General features: G+C 40.4%; 1 protein-coding gene across 1 annotated transcript in view; it reads left to right on the plus strand.

The window, feature by feature from the left end:
• The window catches only part of arhgap15 (Rho GTPase activating protein 15), a 722,875-nt gene that overhangs the window by 191,072 nt on the left and 508,754 nt on the right, over positions 1 to 23,049 (plus strand). Inside the window, exons 6-7 of the mRNA XM_033024704.1 lie at positions 1,850 to 1,937; positions 21,950 to 22,039. Coding sequence (XP_032880595.1) covers positions 1,850 to 1,937; positions 21,950 to 22,039 — 178 coding nt within the window. The remainder of the gene's footprint in view (positions 1 to 1,849; positions 1,938 to 21,949; positions 22,040 to 23,049) is intronic.

Consider the following 23,049-nt stretch of genomic DNA (forward strand, 5'->3'; position numbering starts at 1 on the left):
GGCATGCAGGTGCAGCAGGCAGTGAAGAAGGCGAATGGTATGTTAGCATTCATAGCAAAAGGATTTGAGTATAGGAGCAGGGAGGTTCTACTGCAGTTGTACAGGGTCTTGGTGAGACCACACCTGGAGTATTGCGTACAGTTTTGGTCTCCTAATCTGAGGAAAGACATTCTTGCCATAGTGGGAGTACAGGGAAGGTTCACCAGACTGATTCCTGGGATGTCAGGACTTTCATATTAAGAAAGACTGGATAGACTTGGTTTGTACTCGCTAGAATTTAGAAGATTGAGGGGGGATCTTATAGAAACGTACAAAATTCTTAAGGGGTTGGACAGGCTAGATGCAGGAAGATTGTTCCCGATGTTGGGGAAGACCAGAACAAGGAGTCACAGTTTAAGGATAAGGGGGAAATCTTTTAGGACCAAGATGAGGAAAACATTTTTCACACAGAGAGTGGTGAATCTCTGGAATTCTATGCCACAGAAGGTAGTTGAGGCCAGTTCATTGGCTATATTTAAGAGGGAGTTAGATGTGGCCCTTGTGGCTAAAGGGATCAGGGGGTATGGAGAGAAGGCAGGTACAAGATACTGAGTTGGATGATCAGCCATGATCATATTGAATGGCGGTGCAGGCTCGAAGGGCCGAATAGTCTACTCCTGCGCCTATTTTCTATATTTCTATGTTTCCATGGTCCATTTTGTCAATCTGGGCAGAGCAAAACAAAATAAAAGACTCTCTATCAATACTAAAATTGGCACTGAGGTTAATGTATGGTTATTAACAATCATAGTTATACAGCACACAAAAACAGGCCCTTCATCCCACTCGGTCCATGTTGACCATAAAAAAAAACATGTATACTCATTTACTAGATAGCACAAGGTGCTTTAGGAATTATTTGGAAGTTGCAAAACCTTTAAAATTGCATATGAAAAATATCTGCATATAATATCAAATGAAAATAGGAGAGCCATGACAGAATTGAGAACTGAGCAATGCCATCTTGGAAGAATGCCAGCTTCATCCCCTCACTGTGGTGAGCTGGTTCAATTCAGTCGGAAATACAGAATGTCTCAATATCCTTGGGCAATGGATGGCAACCATTCTAACTCGATCATAATCAAGCAAGAGCTGTACAAACATAAGTCAATGACAGAATCAGCTTGCCTGAGATGCACCAAATAGTCTGCCTAAACTCATTGTCCAGGCTCCATCATGAAGAATGGCAAACTGGCAAAAGTACTGGATGGTAACTAAGATTCAAGGAGCCATAACTCCAGCTTGAATCAATACACAGGAACAGAAAGTAGAAAATTAATTGAAAGAATTTGTAGCATCTTAAAATATAATGGTTGCAATAAAACGAATTCCCCCTTTGCCAGTCACAATGACAATCATTTTATGTGGGGTATATCTGGTCAAATAATAAAGCAAAAAAAATAATGGAGCACTGTTTTTAATGTTTAACATGTTTAAAGCAAATCCACTGTGGCAAATTGTTTTAGGCTTGCACCACTGATGCACCTCAAGGAAATTAGTAGGGAATGATGAGGATCATGAGAATGAGACAAAAGCTTGTACTTCATAGAGTAATCATATGATATTTTTCAATATCTGCTAATCTCTGATCTGAAACCAACTCAACAGAACATCAGAGTTGGGAAAGTCTGATTCTGGGTGTGGTAGAAGAAATACAAATTAAAATAAGAATTAAATGTTTTTATTTCGGAATATGACATTCCTATGTGATTAATTAGTAACGGACAGATTCACAGGACATTAATGGTTATGACTTATCCAGGCTGCTAAGATATTTGGTCTAATGGCTCAAATCTTATTATTTTTCTAGGAAAAACTGGACCAGTTCTTGGGTTTGCCTCGAGGGAGACAAAATTGAATTCTACAAAGAAAACAAACAACAAACTTTAGCCAGTTTGGTAAGCACTTCTAAAGATATGCATTATGACATCTTGTTAAAGTGACCTGCATTCATCGTTCAGGCTTTGATCTGCAGCTCAGTGTCTGGTGCTGCCTGTTAGTCAGTTTGTAGGTGGGACATAAGTAACTGCAGTGCTGAATAAAACCCAGCCTTGAGGAAGACACAAGGCCACTGATATGCTTTCCTATGCAACAGCATTAATAACTGACTGTGACAGATGTGAGTGGTAAACAAAATATCAAGGAATTGCAGTGCATGGCGGCAGTTACTTTGCAGCCATGAGATGCTCCAGGAAAAGACAGGCACACACCTCCATATTGGATCAAGTTCAGGGCTCAAATAGTGACACAGTATGGGGAGAGAAACTGCTTTTGACAGTAGCCCACCGCTTAATTCCCTCAGGGGTGGGAGGGATCTGCCAGACCTTATTGAAGTGATGTGCGGCTGGGAAGGTGCACTCTGTACAGGAGTCAAAATGAATAAAGTCTTTTGATGTAGCAATTGACAAAAATCCATTACTCTGATGGTCACTTTGGCATTTTGGCAGCTTGTAGCATGCAGCTCTCATATTAGTTCTGACAAAATGACCAAGATATCTATCAAATAAACTGAAATGTTAAACACTGCAGGAAACGCAGACTGTACAACTTAGCGTTGCAAATGGCCTTAATAGCTGAGTAACACTTTCTCTCCAACTGTGTTGGCAAATGTGAGGAAGCATTTATAAAATTATAAGTATGCAACATTTTATCAAAATGTAGTAGTTTCAAAGTAACTTGCAAATACAGGAAACAAATGTATTATATGTCTCATTTAAATTTCTTAAAATAGTATTCAGGTTATCGCAAAATAGAACATAACCAAGAAAAATACATGTTTGTACACATATTTAGATCTTTTAGGAATCATTTTATACATGACAAAAAAAGGTAGCTGGCACATTTTGTATAGGTGTGGAGGATGGGTATCAGGTCAATTCTTTAATCCATAAATTAAATAATTAAATCCTTCAACAAACAAATTGTGTGGAAGCAATAGGGTAGCATTACAGGATGAGTAGGAAGGAACTGCAGATGTTGCTTTACACCAAATATAGGCACAAAATGCTGGAGGAACTCAGCGGGTCGGGGAGTATGCCTGGAGAAAAGGAATAGGTGATATTTCAGGTCGACCTTTCTTCAGACTGAGAGTCGGCGGAGAGGGAAACTAGAGGTATGAAAAGGTATAGAACAAATCAGAGCCGGCACCGATGAAAAAGGAAAAGTGGAGCCCACAATGGTCCATTGTTGGCTGTGGAAGAGGTGATAACAAAGGGATACAAACAGTGAGGCTTGCAGGATTACTTGGGTGGGGGTGGGATGCAGGGAGTAGGTATGCAAAGGTTACAAATTCCTCCAATAAAAAGCACACTTAGTCCACAAGTAGATTGTTTATTGGTTATGGTGGTGAACTGATTGAGCTCCAGGAGCAATGAGCTAGAGGAATGAGTTATGATCCCTGTATAACCGGTGAGAAATATAAATTCTGATAATTATATGAATATGGAATTAAACGGCTTTTATCATTAGTGATTATGAAAATACTAGTTTACTGTAAAAAGTCTTCTAGTTCAATTATGTCCTTCAGATATTGAAATATGCCACACTGATCTATATGTCATTCCAAAACACCAATGATCTAGATATGACTCTGATCTATATGTGATTCCAGATCACCACTATGGCTGACTCTTAACTCAGCTCAAAAGCATTAGGAATGGCCATCAAATATGGTGTTTCCACTTCAAATGAAACAATAAGAGAAACATCCCTCTCTCCACAGAATATTTTTAATTTAGAAGAATAACCATTTTTGAAAAAGTTGCTCGGCCTTTATTTGTAGTGTATTTCTTTTTTCTTTCTTTTTAAATACAGGTTTTTTTTCATCTGAAATTATAAATGTGATATAATTTCAAAGTCGTGCCTTGTTCTACCTTATTCATGTGGATACAAGAAACTACAAAAACTGCTGGTTTACAAAAAGAGGCATAAAGTGCTGGAGTAATCCAGTGGGGCAGGCAGCATCTCTGGGGAACATGGGCAGAAGATGTTTTGGGTGAGGACCCTTCTTCAGACTGAAGACAGGCTACCTTATTATTATATGCACTCCTCCGATTGGTATTATTAGTGAAATACAATACAAGGCATGCCACGACTGAACCTATTTTTCAGCTCACGTTTGAGAACAAAGTAGAAACACATTGCAAAACAGATCCATGACATATGACTGGATTGAAAAAAATATATAGTTATTAAAGTAGACAGCTCCAGCATCAGAGATGCAGCATAAAATATGTTTGATGATTTAAAACTGTAACCAGATATGAATTAACAACATTATAATAAATTAAAATGATCATTTTGCATTTCCTGAGTAAATAACAAAGTGCCATAAATTAAGTTAAAGCACAGCCATGTGATAAATATTTTATTACTTCACACCATGTATGAAGTATCTAGACGAGCACTTGAATTGCTAAGGCATAAAAGACTCCAGAACAAGTGCTAGTAAATAGGATAAATATACATGGCTACTTTATAGTTTAATATTTAATATTTTATTAAGCCATCAAAAAATGGGTATAGCTTATGTTGCCATATCCAAGCTCATTTTTTCCAAATATACATATTAAAACAGAACATTTGAATATTCGACAAACAATATCGACGGGCATGTTTATAAAAACATTAAAAAACAAATAAATATATAAATAATGAGTGGGGGGGAAGTAAATATTAAAAATAAAAATAATTAAATACATAAGTAAGGTGCAGAAGGCGACTACAGTACATAGGGAGCAGTTTGGTGCACTAATTCTTTGTGAAGACTCTTGTTTCTAAAGCTTCTAACTCTCTTGTCTTCTATCCCTTACTCATAATTTCATAAAAATGGATGGTTTAGAGTGTAGATAGGTTTGTGTATTGTGTCAATATTCTTCTGCGCAAGAAATGACATAAATGGTTGCAAGATTTTATTAAATTGGTTGACTCTATACTTTAGAACATATCTTATTCTTGCTAAATGTAATGTACTGGTCAAGTCATGAAGCCACATTCCGGAATTGGGAGCTGTTGTTTTTTTCCATGACATGAGCAGTAGTTTCTTTGCCATAATGAGACAGTAGGAGAGGAATTGTCATTGAGCTGTTGTGAGTTGTCTTGATGTTTCAGATACCCCAAAGATGATTAATAAGGGCTCTGGGTTTAATGGGATGTTAAGAATGTCTGAGATATTCTTAAATATATCAGACCAGAAAGAGGCGAGTTTAGGGCACGATACAAAGTTATGAAAAAGATTAGCATCTGAGGAGTGACATTTATCACAAGTAGGAGAAATATTTGGATGTATACTGTGTATTTTTGCCTTGAAGTAGTGAAGTATATGTATAATTTTGAACTGTATGAGGCAGTGTCTAGCATTGTTTGAGCACCTATGTATAGGTTTGAGGCTTTCCTCCCATATTTCATCTGGTATTTGCACATTTAATGTCTTTTTCACAATTGATCTTACACTTGCTAGAGGATGGAGAGGTTATTGATAGAAGGACATCATACATATAGGAGATTAATTTGTCTTTATATAGTGATGTTTTAAGGCAGTCATCTATTTGAGACTGCCTCTCAACTTCAAATCCCGACAGATGCTTTTGTATATAATCCCTGATTTGCAAGTATCTGAAGAAGTTAATATTTGGGAGTTCAAATTTCTTTCGTAGCTGTGTAAAGGCGGCAAACGTACCATCGATATATAGGTCTCTGGCACTGTGGATTCCTAATTCATTCCATGTAAAGAAAGTCTTATCTAAAATAGATGGTTTGAATGTGGGGTTGTTTGCCATGGGCAAAGTGAGAGATATAGGTTTAAGTTCAAAATGGGTTCTGATTTGCTTCTATATACGTATCAAATTGTGTATAACAGGATTAAATCTATAATATGATTTATCAATTGAAGTAGGAGCTAATAGGATGGTACCTATTGAGTATGGGTGACAATCTTCTTGTTCTATTTTTAGCCAATTCAAAGGGATATTTGAGGTGTCAGGCCAGAAAGCAAAGGACTTGATGGCGGAGGCTCAGTAATATAATCTAAAATTTGGAAGAGCAAGCCCGCCCTGAGTTTTTGATTTGTAGAGCTGTTTTTTGTTAATCCTATGAGTTTAGTAATTCCACAAGAAAGGTATTATTATCAAATCTAATCTCTTAAAAAAAAATGTTGTAAGAGAAATAGGAATGTTCTGAATTAGATATAGTAGCTGGGGTAAGAAGATCATTTTAATGGTATTCACTCTTCTGAGTACGGAAATTGGAAGAGTTTTCCAGAATTGGATATTGCTTTTTACGTTTTCTAATATAGGAAGGAAATTGGCCTGTAGAAGAGAAGAGTAACGCTTTGTAACCTCAATCCCTAGATAGGTAAACTTATTTGTTGTTACTCTGAAAAGAAAATTCTGTATGTATCTAAGGGGATGGTATGAACTGGCAACAGTATACTTTTATTCCACAATACTGTAGCCTGAAAATGTACCAAACAGGATAATTTTTCCAGTATTGCTGGAATAGTGGTTTGAGGTTCTCTTATGTACAGGAGAATATCATCCGCATACAAAGATATTTTATTTGTAGTCTCTTTCATGTCGTAACCATGAATACGGGGATCTAATCGAATACTCTGAGCAAGAGGTTCTATAGCAAGGGCAAATATTAATGCTGATAGGGGGCAGCCCTGTCTTGTTCCCCTGAACAAATTAAAGGGAGATGAGAGTGTTTGGTTAGTGAGAGTTCGTGCTGTCGGATTTTTATACAGAAGCTTAATCCATTCCAAAAAGTTGTATCAAAATTTAAATCTCTTGAGGAGCTCGAATAAGTATGGCCATTCAATCTGGTCAAATGTTTTTTCTGCGTCAAGCGTTAGTATAGCCAAGTCGTTGTTTCCTTCTATTTTTGTGTACATGATATTAAACAGACATTTCAAGTTAAAGGCAGATTGTCTATTAGGTATGAACCCCGTTTGATCTTTGTATTAATTTACTTATTAATGGGCTTAATCTTTTGGCTAAGATTTTAGCAAATAGCTTGCCATCTATATTTAGCAGTGAGATCGGATGGTATGAACTTACTTCTTGGGCATCTTTTCCTTTCTTATGAATCACTGTAATTGTTGCTTCAGTTAGTGTTGATGGTAGGGCGCTGTCCAATTGTGCTTGTCTATACATTCTATATATATATACGGTGTCAGAGTATCATTAAATCTCTTGTATAATTCACTTGGAAGTCCATCTGCGCCTGGTGCTTTGCTAGTTTTAAGAGACGAGATGGCTTTATCAATCTATAACAGGGAGATCAAAGTTAAGACCATTGCATTCTTCTTCACTCAATTTAGGGAGATTGCATTTATTAAGAAATTCAGGGGAGTTTGCGGTGCATCTGGGCGTATATAGGTTGGAATAAAACTCTAGGAATCTATCATTTATGTTAGATTATTTTGTTAGCGCTGTTCCATTGTTACTTAATTTTATGTATTGTTTGGTCTGTCTCCATTTTTCTTAGCTGTCACGCCAACAATTTGTGTGGTCTGTCTCCGAATTTGAAGTATTTTTGTTTGGTGTATAAAAACACCTTGCTTATTTTTGCAGAGAGTAATTGATTATATTGATATCTCAAATTCGCTATTTCCCTATGTAAATCAGGGGAGGGAGAGAGTGTGTTATCCCTGCCCAATTGTTCGATTTGTTTTACTAATTCTTCTATTTTTATTTTATTGTTTTTTTTTTCTTGCAATTTCGAATGAGATTACACATCCCCTCAAATAGGCTTTAAAGGCTCCGACAATGTGGCCGGGGTGGTTTCTGGGATATCATTTGTTTCAAAATAAATATTAATTTGGGTTTTTAGATATTCACAAAACTCTTTTTCAGTTAGTAGCTGCGAGTTCAGTCTCCAGGTTCTATATGATGAGGTCATGTTTTCCAAGTACAGTGAAAAAGTGAGAGGACTGTGATCTGAGATCCCAATATTGTGATATTTAATATTTGTTCTTCTTTCGTGTGGCGTGCACAGCCTAAAGTTGTTGGACAACTTGTTCTATTTGATCTTCCGTTTGTGCACGTCGAGTTGATTGCATTAGTCGAAACAGGGTGGACCACGTGAAGGTTGCAATCTTCCACCCCTAACATTTGTTATAAAGGGTATTAATATTGTATCTACCAGGAAGTAATCGATTCTACTGTATGAGTTATGTACTGAGGAGTAAAAAGTGTAGTCTCTACCAGCAGGGTTCTCGATCCGCCATACATCTGAAAGATTCATATTTTTGAGGAACGTATTTAGGAGTTCAGTTGAATTGTTTCTTGGGATCTTTTTGGTGGATGATTTGTCGAGATATGGATCCAAAACAGTGTTAAAGTCTCCTCCTATTATTAGGTTCGTTTGAGATATATCAGGTATATGGGCAAAGACCTTTTTGAAGAATGAAAGGTTGTCTATATTGGGAGCGTATATATTAACTAGAATTAAGGATGTATTGTGTATTTCCCCAGTCACGACCAGATATCGTCCTTCCTTGTCAGCAATTGTTTTGTTATGAATGTAGGGTATCCCTTTTCTTATTAATATTGCTGTTCATCTTGCCTTTGTGGAAAGGGTTGTATGATATATGTCTTTTATCCATTTTGCCCTGAGTCTATTGTGGGTCATTCTTTAGATGTGTTTCTTGCAAAAAATCTGAATTCAGTGATTTCAAATGAGCCAGTACTTTGCCTCTTTTGACTGGGTTGTTTTCTCCTCTGGTATTCCAACTTGTGAATGTCAAACCTTTTTTCGTGCCAGTCTCATTACTTACATTACTTTGCATCCCAATTGTGTATCTTATGGGGTGTCTTTATCTACAAGAGTTTAGTCTTCCTGAATAGATCTGTCCCTGTCTGATTTTCTCTGTGCTTTCTGCATTAGAACTAGTAACATACCTAACAACAATAATAAAAATAAAATATCTCTATCCATTACCAAAATAGTTATGGCGCGAGTTCACTATGGAGAAAAAAAAAAAACAAAAGAAATAATAATTTAAAAACTAAATATCAAACTTAAGAAGCTTCTCTACTAAGTAACTGTAAACCGTGTTTACCTCCGTTACTTCTTACCTTAAAAATAGTTCAACAACTTTCCAAAAATATAAGAAACAAAAACAACTGGTTATAACACAGTATCAATGAATTAGTTAAGAACAGTTAGAGAACTTGTGAAACACAAACATATATATTAGAGAGAGGCTGGACCATCCAGTGTATTATATATTTTTTGTTGTGTCTGACCGTGTTCTGAGTAGGTGTTCTGCGCAGTCCTGGGCTTTTTGGGGATCGGTGAATGAAGTTTGCTCGCCGTTGTAGGTCACCAGGAGTCTCGCTAGGTAGCGCAGGCCGTATCTGATGCCAGGTTGGTCCCGTAGCATTTCTCTGGTTTTAGTGAAGAGTGCTCTCCATTTCGCGATGGTTGGTGAGTAGTCGGGGAAGATCTGGATCTTTTTACCTTGGTATTGGATGTTTCTTGTCGATGACGCTTTGCGTAGGATATCTTCCAGGGTATGGTAGTAGAGTAGACGTATTCTAAAGGGCCGGGGAGGTTTAGAGGGTGCGGGTCTCTGCCGGAGAGTCCTGTGCGCTCTGTCGATAAGTGGTTTCTCCTCCAGGAAAAGAGCGTCTCCTGCAGGAGTTAGGCAATAAAGTCTCTCGGTTTGGGCCCTTCTTTCCCCTCGGGAATCCCGATGATTCTGACATTGTGTCTTCTCGATCTGCCTTCTAAGTCCTCACATTTTTGAGTAATCTTTTCCAGCTCCGAGTTGAGATGAGCCACTTGTTGTTGTAGCATGCTAACACTATCCGAGTGGAATGAGGCTGACTTTTCCATCTCCTTGATAGTGTTGTTGTGTGAGGTCAACGTCGTCTCAAGCTTGGAGATGGAAGTTTGGAAATCTCTTTTAGCCGTGGTTATTTCCTCCCTTATGTCCATGTAAACATTCTTGATACGGCTATCGATGGTTGTGCATATGTCGCTCTTAATTTGGGCTATCTCAGTCCTTATCACAGCAATAGCAGCTAGCACAGCCTTGTTAGATGGGTCTTCCTCCTCCTCGTTCACCTCATCCGGCATCAGCATGTCAGGCAAGGGTGGTGCTTGGTCTAGGCCTAGTTTGCTTGAATCGTTTTTCTTGGTTTTGGTCTTCCTCATGTCAACTTTGTCTCTCCTGTTTGCGTAAATTTTGTTCTCTTGATAACAAAATTTCAATAAAAGACTTAATGTGGTTGTATCAGCATTTTTGTGTATTAAAAAAGATTAAATTGTCGGAGCTATCAGGAAATGCTGTTACCCTTTCATCGCTCAACAGCACACACCCTCCCCCCCCCCCCCCAACCCCGGCTACTTTATAGTTAACATGGACAGGGTAGCTCTATAGAAGTTTAACAATTCTCTACAGGATGGAGACAATTATTTAATATGGTTGTGTTTTTTATTAGGTTATGCAATACCTTTGCCTTTTAAAAAAAATTATATCTAGTCTTAAAGAATATTACCTTTCATGAATGTTGAGCAACTTTTCAAGAAAATAGCTACTGACATTTTTTTCTGCCAGTAATGTCTTCACAGCTGGAGTAGGAGCTGGACTAGGCCTTTGTTTAATTGTGTAAAGATCTTGGCAGCTAAAGAAGGTGTGTTCACATCACAGACATTCAAAAGGATCATTCAACTGCCACAACTTCCCATAGTTCTGCAAGTATAGATAGTTTGCTGACTAGTCTAATCTTCTGAGCTTCAGGAGGAATCATTGACTTTAGCTCTGTATTTCAGACCAACTAAAGAATGAATTCACTGAATGTAGGACATAAAACTGTTCTATAATTGAGTATTATTCACCTGGAACGCCATATCTGAATTGTCATTCTTCTTCTCTACTCTAAATATCATGGGATAATGATAACGAGAGTTCACTTTTAAAATCGCAATTAAGCCAATCTGCAATGTTTGAATGAATACTTGCTGACCTTCCAATAGACTCTAATAAATACATTGTATTTACATTAAATACATTACATCTCTGAACTCAACTCATTTGCTGAGAATTAGAATTTAGAGTTGGGAAGCTTACCAAGATTTATATTCAAATAAATAACAAAACTGATGTGTTCGAAGTATGTAACCAAAAAAACTGATAATACAAGGTGAAAAAAATCTGCTCTATTAATCTTGAAAGAGTGAATATGCTTGTAATCTAAAGCACACATCATCTCAGAGTTACTGTACAATCAAAGCAATTGGACTGGTCAGATTTTATGGCTTATGGGGTGGAAAGGCTGGCAGATTTAGTTATTAAGCAGTCACAGAATTCAAACTTACGACATTGAGATTATGAAACAAATGCTCCTACTGCTGTGTGGCCATCATGCCTCAGGTCAAATGCTTCTCAACACAAGAAAACCCAGATAAAGCAAAACAAAAAGTGCAACGTGTTTTGAAAAAAAGTTAACCGGAACTGTCAGGGTCAACGAAAAGTCATCATCACTAAAACATTGTCAAAAGTTAATGATGTGAATTAAAACTAACTGCAATAGCCGACCAAAACTCTGATGTAGAGCATTATTTCCTGTTAGTAATGTCAGAACGCAGATTCAGATTATGAATTCAAATGAAGTTTACCTTGCACTGAGTATAATTTTACTAATCATTCCAAGCTTTAGTGACAGCAAGAGAAAGCTATAACAGAGCCATATAAACAAATTAGACAGTAAACCTTAATTTATGTGGTAAGTGGAATTTACTCAATCACTTAAACTGTTCTACTGTTTACTAAAACACAGTTAAAAGAGCCTTCGTACTGCATTTAATGGATCTAACCCCATTACAGATGCCTTAGTTTACATACATTGCGTTCTAGTCAAATACCGAAACCCATAAAACATAGATTGATAAACAAATGTAACCAATCAGTAAATTAGTGAACCATGGACAGAGTATGTGATATCTGACTGACCTGACTTACCTACAACCTGTTTATAACTATATCAAAGAGATTGAGTAATTGCAAACCCATAATTTACATTGGTATTTTAACCCTTCATAAAGAACAACAGCAGGTTTATAGTATTTATGTATTGTCATTTACTTCAACCCCCATATCTCTGTGCTTAAATATGCTTAAATATTGGATTTCCTTCCTTGCACTTGGTTATTCCTCCTTGTCTGAGGAATCTACATTTGGAATTGGCATTTTCAAACTGACATGAAGATTGAAGGAAATTGTATATGGGGTTGACATTCCTATTTCTACCTGGGATTAGCTTAATTTGTGTGATTTGCAGAATCCTGTGTGGAAGAAAACATTTGTTTTAAAATGGGTCTCCAGTGATCATTATATAACTGTAAAGAGACACCCACAATCATTTTACCATTTGTTTTAGCTGAGAATATGTTCTTATTGTGCATGAGTGTTATTACCCAGAGGGGTTAATGTCTATTTGGTATAAGGTGCCCTCTGATGTAACTTTATCAGTCATTTGACTATTGGACAAAAAGGGAATATGGTACCTATATGGTAACAAGTTCAAACACCAATTTTCTATTTCCACCTGTGACTTGCATTCATTGTTATTAATTTCAACACAACAAGATGTAGTTTTGCTGTTGTAGATTTGGGAGCAACAGCAGCTGGAGTTTAGCAAGAGATACGACTGATTGGCTCTAGCCCAAGTGGGAGGAGAGAAGTGAGTCAGTGCCGGGAAAACAGTTGAAAACTGAGGAATTTGGTTTGTAAATTGGTAAATCAGGCAATTTATCAGTCAATTTAAGCAAGACGGCTCTTAGCGAGCGGCAGTGAGTGAGCAGCCTTGTGAGAAAAGTGTGAGTCTTTGGCTCGAGAGACTTCGGCGCTGAGGAGAGGAGACCACGCAATAAGCTTGAGAGGTAGAGATGAAAGAAGGATATGTCAGGCAAGCTGATTCAGTGCGATGCTTGCAGTATGTGGGAGGTCAAGGACACCGCTGGTGCCTCTGGCTGCTACAAATGCGAGAAGTGCATCCAGGTAGAGCTCCTGAAGGGCCGTGTTGGGCACTGGAGAAGCAAGTGGATGACCTCCGGTTCGTCCGAGAAACGGAGTCGTTCCTCGACAAGTCCTACAGTACGATTGTTACACCTAAGGTACTGGAAGAGAGAAGGTGGGAGACAGTGAGAATGGGAGGGAAGCATGGAATACCAACGTCCCCGGGTGTTGTACCTCTTGTGAACAGGTTCACCCACTTAGAAGCTGTCGGGACAGAAGAGGTGTTTACACTGGGTGGCGGACTGGCTTGTGATGCGAATAGGGCTGTTGAGCCAAAACCAAAAAGGCCTAAGGCAGGCAACGCCATTGTAGTGGGAGACTCCATTGTGAGAGGTACGGACAGGTGTTTCTGCGGCAACAGACGGGATGCGAGGATGGTGTGCTGCCTTCCTGGTGCCAGGATCCAGGAAGTCACGGACAGAGTGCAGAAAATCCTCAAGGGCGAAGGTGAACATCCGGAAGTGGTAGTGCATGTCGGCACAAACGATGTCGGAAAGAAGGGGATGAATATTCTGCAGCGTGACTTTAGAGAGCTCGGAAAAATGCTGAAAGGCAGGACCTCCAGGGTTGTTATCTCCGGTTTGCTTCCAGTTCCTCCTGCTGGCGAGAGCAGGAACAGGGAGATACGGGACCTGAACGTGTGGCTGAGGAACTGGTGCACGGGGCAGGGATTTAGATTCTTAGATCACTGGGATCTGTTTTGGGGTAAGGGGGAACTGTACAAAAGGGACGGATTGCATCTTAACAGGTGTGGGACCAGCATTCTGGCAGGCAGGTTTGCCACTGCTACACGGGTGGTTTTAAACTGAATAAGGGGGGTGGGGTGTCGAATGGGATAGTGGAGGATGGAGTTAAAGGGAAAGGGTTTCTTAAATGTGTGAGCGTAGAGACAGAGGGGTGTAAAATGAGGGTAGAAGCAACAGGTAGCAAGGTGAAAAGTAAAAGTGGCAGGCAGACAAAACCAGGGCAAAAATCAAAAAGGGCCACTTTTCAACATAATTGCATAAGGGGTAAGAGTGTTGTAAAAACAAGCCTGAAGGCTTTGTGTCTCAATGCAAGGAGCATTCGTAATAAGGTGGATGAATTGAATGTGCAGATAGCTATTAATGACTATGATATAGTTGGGATCACGGAGACATGGCTCCAGGGTGTCCAAGGCTGGGAGCTGAACATCCAGGGATATTCAATATTCAGGAGGGATAGAGAGAAAGGAAAAGGAGGTGGGGTAGCGTTGCTGATTAGAGAGGAGATTAACGCAATGGAAAGGAAGGACATTAGTTTGGAGGAGGTGGAATCGGTATGGGTAGAGCTGCGAAACGCTAAGGGGCAGAAAACGCTGGTGGGTGTTGTGTACAGGCCACCTAACAGTAGTAGTGAAGTTGGAGATGGTATCAAACAGGAAATTAGAAATGCGTGCGACAAAGGCAAAACCGTTATAATGGGTGACTTCAATCTACATATAGATTGGGTGAATCAAATTGGCAGGGGTGCTGAGGAAGAGAATTTCTTGGAATGTATGCGGGATAGTTATCTAAATCAACATGTAGAGGAACCAACGAGAGATCAGGCTATTTTAGACTGGGTATTGAATAATGAGGAAGGGTTAGTTAGCAGTCTTGTTGTACGTGCCCCCTTGGGCAAGAGTGACCATAATATGGTTGAGTTCTTCATTAGGATGGAGAGTGACGTTGTTAATTCAGAAACAATGGTTCTGAACTTAAAGAAAGGTAACTTTGAGGGTATGAGACGTGAATTGGCCAAGATTGATTGGCAATTAATTCTAAAAGGGTTGACGGTGGATATGCAATGGAAGACATTTAAAGACTGCATGGATGAACTACAAAAATTGTTCATCCCAGTTTGGCAAAAGAATAAATCAGGGAAGGTAGTACATCTGTGGATAACAAGGGAAATCAGGGATAGTATCAAAGCGAAGGATGATGCGTACAAATTAGCCAGAAAAAGCAGCATACCGGAGGACTGGGAGAAATTCAGAGAACAGCAGAGGAGGACAAAGGGCTTAATTAAGAAAGGAAAAATAGATTATGAAAGTAAACTGGCAGGGAACATAAAAACTGACTGCAAAAGTTTTTATAGATATGTGAAAAGAAAGAGATTAGTTAAGACAAATGTAGGTCCCTTGCATTCAGAAACAGGTGAGTTGATCATGGTGAACAAAGATATGGCGGACCAATTGAATAACTACTTTGGTTCCGTCTTCACTAAGGAAGACATAAATAATCTTCCGGAAATAGCAGGGGACCGCGGGTCAAAGGAGTTAGAAACATAGAAACATAGAAATTAGGTGCAGGAGTAGGCCATTCGGCCCTTCGAGCCTGCACCGCCATTCAATATGATCATGGCTGATCATCCAACTCAGTATCCCGTACCTGCCTTCTCTCCATACCCTCTGATCCCCTTAGCCACAAGGGCCACATCTAACTCCCTCTTAAATATAGCCAATGAACTGGCCTCGACTACCCTCTGTGGCAGGGAGTTCCAGAGATTCACCACTCTCTGTGTGAAAAAAGTTCTTCTCATCTCGGTTTTAAAGGATTTCCCCCTTATCCTTAAGCTGTGACCCCTTGTCCTGGACTTCCCCAACATCGGGAGCAATCTTCCTGCATCTAGCCTGTCCAACCCCTTAAGAATTTTGTAAGTTTCTATAAGATCCCCTCTCAATCTCCTAAATTCTAGAAGTATAAACCAAGTCTATCCAGTCTTTCTTCATAAGACATCCCAGGAATCAGTCTGGTGAACCTTCTCTGCACTCCCTCTATGGCAATAATGTCCTTCCTCAGATTTGGAGACCAAAACTGTACGCAATACTCCAGGTGTGGTCTCACCAAGACCCTGTACAACTGCAGTAGAACCTCCCTGCTCCTTTACTCAAATCCTTTTGCTATGAAAGCTAACATACCATTCGCAGTTAGAATTAGACCATTCAGCCCATCGAGTTGGAGGAATTGAGTGAAATCCAGGTTAGCCGGGAAGTGGTGTTGGGTAAATTGAATGGATTAAAGGCCGATAAAACCCCAGGGCCAGATAGGCTGCATCCCAGAGTATTTAAGGAAGTAGCTCCAGAAATAGTGGATGCATTAGTAATAATCTTTCAAAACTCTTTAGATTCTGGAGTAGTTCCTGAGGATTGGCGGGTAGCAAACGTAACCCCACTTTTTAAGAAGGGAGGGAGGGAGAAAACGGGGAATTACAGACCAGTTAGTCTAACATCGGTAGTGGGGAAACTGCTAGAGTCAGTTATTAAAGATGGGATAGCAGCACATTTGGAAAGTGGTGAAATAATTGGACAAAGTCAGCATGGATTTACAAAAGGTAAATCATGTTTGACGAATCTTAAAGAATTTTTCGAGGATGTAACTAGTAGCGTGGATAGGGGAGAACCAGTGGATGTGGTGTATCTGGACTTCCAGAAGGCTTTCGACAAGGTCCCACATAAGAGATTAGTATACAAACTTAAAGCACACGGCAGTGGGGGTTCAGTATTGATGTGGATAGAGAACTGGCTGGCAAACAGGAAGCAAAGAGTAGGAGTAAACGGGTCCTTTTCACAATGGCAGGCAGTGACTAGTGGGGTACCGCAAGGCTCAGTGCTGGGACCCCAGCTATTTACAATATATATTAATGTTCTGGATGAGGGAATTGAAGGCAATATCTCCAAGTTTGCAGATGACACTAAGCTGGGGGGCAGTGTTAGCTGTGAGGAGGATGCTAGGAGACTGCAAGGTGACTTGGATAGGCTGGGTGAGTGGGCAAATGTTTGGCAGATGCAGTATAATGTGGATAAATGTGAGGTTATCCATTTTGGTGGCAAAAACAGGAAAGCAGACAATTATCTAAATGGTGGCCGACTAGGAAAAGGGGAGATGCAGCGAGACCTGGGTGTCATGGTACACCAGTCATTGAAAGTAGGCATGCAGGTGCAGCAGGCAGTGAAGAAAGCGAATGGTATGTTAGCTTTCATAGCAAAAGGATTTGAGTATAGGAGCAGAGAGGTTCTACTGCAGTTGTACAGGGTCTTGGTGAGACCACACCTGGAGTATTGCATACAGTTTTGGTCTCAAAATCTGAGGAAGGACATTATTGCCATAGAGGGAGTGCAGAGAAGGTTCACCAGACTGATTTCTGGGATGTCAGGGCTGTCTTATGAAGAAAGACTGGATAGACTTGGTTTATACTCTCTAGAATTTAGGAGATTGAGAGGGGATCTTATAGAAACTTATAAAATTCTTAAGGGGTTGGACAGGCTAGATGCAGGAAGATTGTTCCCGATGTTGGGGAAGTCCAGGACAAGGGGTCACAGCTTAAGGATAAGGGGGAAATCCTTTAAAACCGAGTTGAGAAGAACTTTTTTCACACAGAGAGTTTGAAATAATTTGAAATAATTTAATTGCCACACAACCAAGGTCGGTGGTATTTGGGTTGCCAGCAGCGGTACAATAATAAAGAACACAACCACAATAAAAAATTTACACAAACATCCACCACAGCATTCATCACTGTGGTGGAAGGCACAGAGCTTGGCCAGTCCTCCTCCATTTTCCCCCGTGGTCGGGACCTCCACCCTCCACAGCCGTTGCTGCGGGCGTCCAGATGGTAAGGGACAAAGTCAAAGTCAAGGTGAGTCCAGGATCGGCTCTTCCCAACCAGAGACCGCGGCTTCAGGCTGGTGTTGGCCGCAGGCCGGCGGTCAAAGTTTTAAAGTACCTGCCGTGCCGCAGCCGGAAGCACCGCAGTCTGCAGGGCCGGCGGTCGAAGCTCCCCTCCAGGGGTGATGTTAAGTCCATACCGCGCCCGCGGTAGAAGATGGCCACGGGCCGGCGGTGGAAGCTTCTTCTTCCCCCCGGGTCCCAACGTGAGATCCCGGGCTGTGGACGCCGCACCAGCTGGAGTTCTGCAGACCGCTGCTTCAGGCTGCCGGCTGCCGCGGGCCAGCGTAACGGAGCGCTCCCCTCCAACGAGGTCTCACCCGCTCCACGCCGAGAGTCCACGCTGTGCCCGCCGCTGAAGCTCCGGGTGCGTCTCCGGGAAAGTCGGCGCCGATCCATGCTGTTAGGCCACGGGGGAGGCGTCCTGAAAAAGTCGCCTCTCCATGGAAGAGGCGGCCGAAACGGTTTCCCCCTTACCCCCCCACACCACCCCCCACACATAACACACAAAGAAACATTAAAAACAGACTTTTAAACATACTAAAAAAATTTAAAAAGTTGAAAAAAGACGGACACGCTGCCGACAGGCGCTGCCAGTGCAGCGCCCCCTACCGAGTGGTGAATCTCTGGAACTCTCTGCCACAGAGGGTAGTCGAGGCCAGTTCATTGGCTATATTCAAGAGGGAGTTAGATGTGGCCCTTGTGGCTAAGGGGATCAGGGGGTATGGAGAGAAGGCAGGTACGGGATACTGAGTTGGATGATCAGCCATGATCATATTGAATGGCGGTGCAGGGTCGAAAGCCGAATGGCCTACTCCTGCACCTAATTTCTATGTTTCTAAGATACTGACTGGACTTGGCCATTTTTTACACGTTAGAAACTCTGGCTTTGCTATGACATTCATTAAAGAAAAAAGGCTTGTGTTTATATAGTGCCTTTTGCAACCTCAGGATGTTGCTTTCATTTCCCTCCTTTCCAAATTGACTTTTGGTCCGTATTAAATAAGAGCTGAAAATGCATGACATTTTCTGAATGCTGCGTAGCCTCTGTGGAGAAAGAAATAGATTCAACCTTTTAGGCTGATGAACTTTCATCTGATGATTCACCATCGTTGCAGCAACAGATGACTGTGTTTTTGGGCTACGGATGCTCCTGAATAGCATAATTTTAAAAATCTGTCAGAGAAGGATCAACTTTGCAATTTATGTTTGTGCTTTTGCTTAGCTATTAGGTTTCAGGTACATTTCTCTTGAACTAGATTGATAAAAACGGAGAAAGTGCACGGCAGATGCATGATTTCTATAGTACAATCACTCAGTGATTAATCAATTACAGGATGAGTTCATAAGTTGTTGGAGCAGAATTAGACCATTCAGCCCATCGAGTCTACTCTGCTGTTCAATCATTGCTGAACTATCAACCGCATTCTCCCTTTTCCCCATAACCCCTGACACTATTACTAATCAGGAATCTGTCAATCTGTGCCTTAAAATTACCCAATGGCTTGGTCTCCATAGCCATCTGCAGAAATTAATTCCAAAGTTTCACCACCCTCTGACTAAAGAAATCCCTCCTCATTTCATTTTTAGAGGAATGCTTTTTATTCTGAGGCGAGGGTCTCTGGTCCTAGACTCTCCCACTAGTGGAAATATCCTCTCCACATTCACTCTATCCAGGCCTTTCACTATTCAAGTTTATTTTTTATATCAGGATTTTTCTGGTGATGTATATTCCTTTCCAAGTTGAGAATAAAGTCCGTGTATGGCGCAGAGTGTAGAGCTGTTGACTAGCAATGCCAGAGACTTGAATTCAACATGACCCTAGATATTGTCAGTGTGAAGCTTGCATGTTCTCCCTGTGACCATGTAGGTTTTCTCACATGTTCTAAAGACCTGCAGGTTGATAGGCTCATTTTTTTCTGGAATGACCCCATAATGTGCAAGTGACTAGTAGAATCTGGGTGAGCTAGTAAAAATGTGAGGAGAATAGAAAATTGAATTAATGTCAGGATTAGTTTAAATGGATGCTTGATGGTTAGTGCGGACTTGGTGGGTCAAAGGCTCTGTTCCAATGCTATTTCTCTCCATGAATCTACATTTAATCTGCTTTTGTCAGAAGGCCTTTAATTCTGCAATAAGATTTAAGCTGGATTGTGCAGGAGAACCAGCACAATGAAATAACTAAACACGGAAGTGATTCCTAAAATTACCAATTGAAGAAAGCTACAGTTCTAATGATCTCTGTTTTTGAATGACTTGTATGTATGATAGAAGTCAGATGATGGTGCTAGAGGACTTGAAACACATGACAAAAATAAAAGGCACTTCATCAGAGTGCTCATATGGTGCACATCTATGCTGTGGTAAATGATAATTGAGCCATGCTTTCCACGTTCAGTGCAAGATTTTTGGAACTCCTGATTCCACCATCCACAGAAATTGGTTGGGGAGTTAGCACAGAGGATGCATTTGGCAAAGACCTCCGGCACCATGGCTGACTGCCACCAATCTGTTCTTGGGCTATGAACAAAGAAAATATATTTATAAAGCTCTTTAATTATGAAGTGGTTTCATTATTTTAACCCTTTAAGTTTCATTTCCACACTGTGAGGGTAATGGAAATAATGTTTGTTTATATGCATGACAATGACTGTGTCATTTCTCTGACTATTTTGATAAAGCCATTGAGTTTAAATGGGAAAGCTGGAAAAAGTGATGTTGATCAGCATCTGTCTGGCGTGTAAGTTCCATAATGCTCCCCTTGGATCACGTCAAGTTGCCAGTCCCGAGGCTAGAATGACTATTTGGGCGTGAGGGGTGGGTGGTATTTCTGGTGTGGTAACTGCTTCCCTCCCTTCACTCTAGACTTCTTCCATTCTTCCATTATGAGTTAGTTCTAATCCAGAATAGTTTGGTTTGGTTTTTAGTTTAGAGATACAGCGCAGAAACATGCCCTACGGCCCACCAAGTCCATGCCGACCTGTGATCCCGGCACACTACCACAATCCTACACACACTAGGGACAATTTATAATTTTACCAAGCCAACTAGCCTACAAACTTCTGAGCGTTTAGAGTGTTGGAGGAAACTGGAGCACTCGGAGAAAGCCCACGCAGGTCATGGGGAGAACATACAAACTCCATACAGAGAGTACCCATAGTCAGGATCATACCCGGTTTTCTAGCGCTGTAAGGTAGGACCTCTACAGCAGCACCACCATACCACCAATGTTTACCATCGATGGTTCTTCCTTATATGTCCTCGACACATCACCTGACATGTTAATGTACCTAAATATATGAGGTACTCTTGTTTCCTGCCCGAGCCATTACTGCTTAGGATTTTGAGTGAAAGTGGCAGACCTGGGGCCTAGTTTGATGTTTCACAGATTCGCACTGTGCAATGAGATTCTCTGAAGCATCATATTTACGTCTTACAATGCCTCATTGTTTAAGTCTTACAGCCAAGGAGAGATATTAAATTGAGAACAGCGCATGGTAACTGAATGATATAATTTGAAACAAAATCCCCTTTCCTTTCAGCAGTCAGATCCTGAGTGAAATCAACTGACGCATTCTTGCCAGTGGTAATAAAACTCAATGGGCACCAAACTACCTGCAGACGATTACTAAACTAACAAGTCATACTCTGGAAGGTTGCAAGACAGAACGGAGAAGAAAGTGAAGCAACTGAGAGAGGCAGTAGAGGGTGCTCTTTCTTATGTTGAGTTGACAAGCTATTGGGGAAAATCTCAAGATGCTTTCCAGTATAACTACCTGATGTAAAGACCAGCTTTCAAGCACTTTTTGTCAGTGCTGGGAAATGATAGTGAATAATATATTCAATTCTGCAGCATTGACATCTTTAATCTTAAAGAGCTCACCAGAATAAAATTATAGGAATTTTAAATTGTGCATAAATGATATGACTAACAATAACTGTTTTTGTTTTAAGAATTATTGCAGTGCAAGGCAGATAAGGGAAAAAAAAGCACTGTTCAGAATTCCAGTTCTTGATGTCGGATATCCTGGAGTGTTCAATTAAACATTGAACTTCAATTTTCATTTAACTTGTCGAAGCAATTCTTTAACCCTTTTAATTAATAATCTCATTTTTTTAAATATGTGCCCTCGATGGAATATTGAGATGGAGATTCTGATTTGACTTATTTTTCTTCACTCCACCCCCCCCCACACCCCCCTACCATCCCTCCATACAGAAAATAGGCTGCAAGCCAGAAAATGCAGACCTGGGTGGTGCTCAGATTGATTGGGCAAAAGACAAATCGAGCAGAAAGAATGTTCTTCAGGTAGGACATTTTTCATCAAGCTTAATTATCTTTGTGATCCTTTCAAACGATTCATTTTTGTGTGTGTGTAAGCTGTTTGGTACAGCAGCTTTATTTGAAGTTGTATTGTTTTCTGTTTTAGGCAATAAAGAAAGTATGAAATCAAATAGGTTTATTGATGGGTTTAGAAAATTATCTCAGTACAGGAATTGTGAGGAAGTGCCCTAACCCAAAACACCACCTATCCTTTTTCTCCTGAGATGCTGCCTGACCCACTGAGTTACTCCAGCACTTTGTGTCTATCTTTGGTATAAACTAGCATCTGAAGTTCTTTGTCTCTACAACTCTCACTGATCTTTGGAAACATGTTGTAATGGATCTAACATTGGACAGCGAACCTAAAACGCCATCTCATACTTGCCCTCAAATAGCTTTTTGCGTCTTTTATTAGCAATCAATGCTTCACCTTGGTTGGGCTAAAGCCATGTAAATGAGGAATATTGCGGTTTCCATAATGGGTATTGGTTTGCAAGTAATCCAGCAATAATTGAACAATCTACTGTCGTGAAAGTGTGACAAAACTTGGTTGCTTAATCAAGTTTGGCAGGCAGAAGTAAAAAGCCAAAAAAGGTAAATAGTCAAATTAATTTATTGTGGCAAAGAAAAGCCTAAGTGTTCCAAGAGCCACAAGAATACCATGGGCTCTCCACTTCCCCATCTCTCTTCAACATCCTTGTTTGAAACATCCATGAATCGACTTTTCTGATGGTTTCTTTAGCCATCATTGTGCTATTGTGCCTAATATTGTGCTAGTTCAGTGCCACCAGGACACTCTGGGATGCCCATTCGTGGCATGTAAAGTATAAAGGGCCTGTCCCACTAACGCGACTTTTCAGCTGGATCGACCGTCAGCGATGAAACTGTGAGCCGGATCGACCGTCTGCGCGCACACACACACACACACACACACACACACACACACACACACACACACACACACACACACACACACACACACACACACACACACA

The sequence above is a fragment of the Amblyraja radiata genome, chromosome 7 (assembly GCF_010909765.2).
Source record: "Amblyraja radiata isolate CabotCenter1 chromosome 7, sAmbRad1.1.pri, whole genome shotgun sequence".
In the NCBI taxonomy this organism is placed as follows: Eukaryota; Metazoa; Chordata; class Chondrichthyes; order Rajiformes; family Rajidae; genus Amblyraja; species Amblyraja radiata.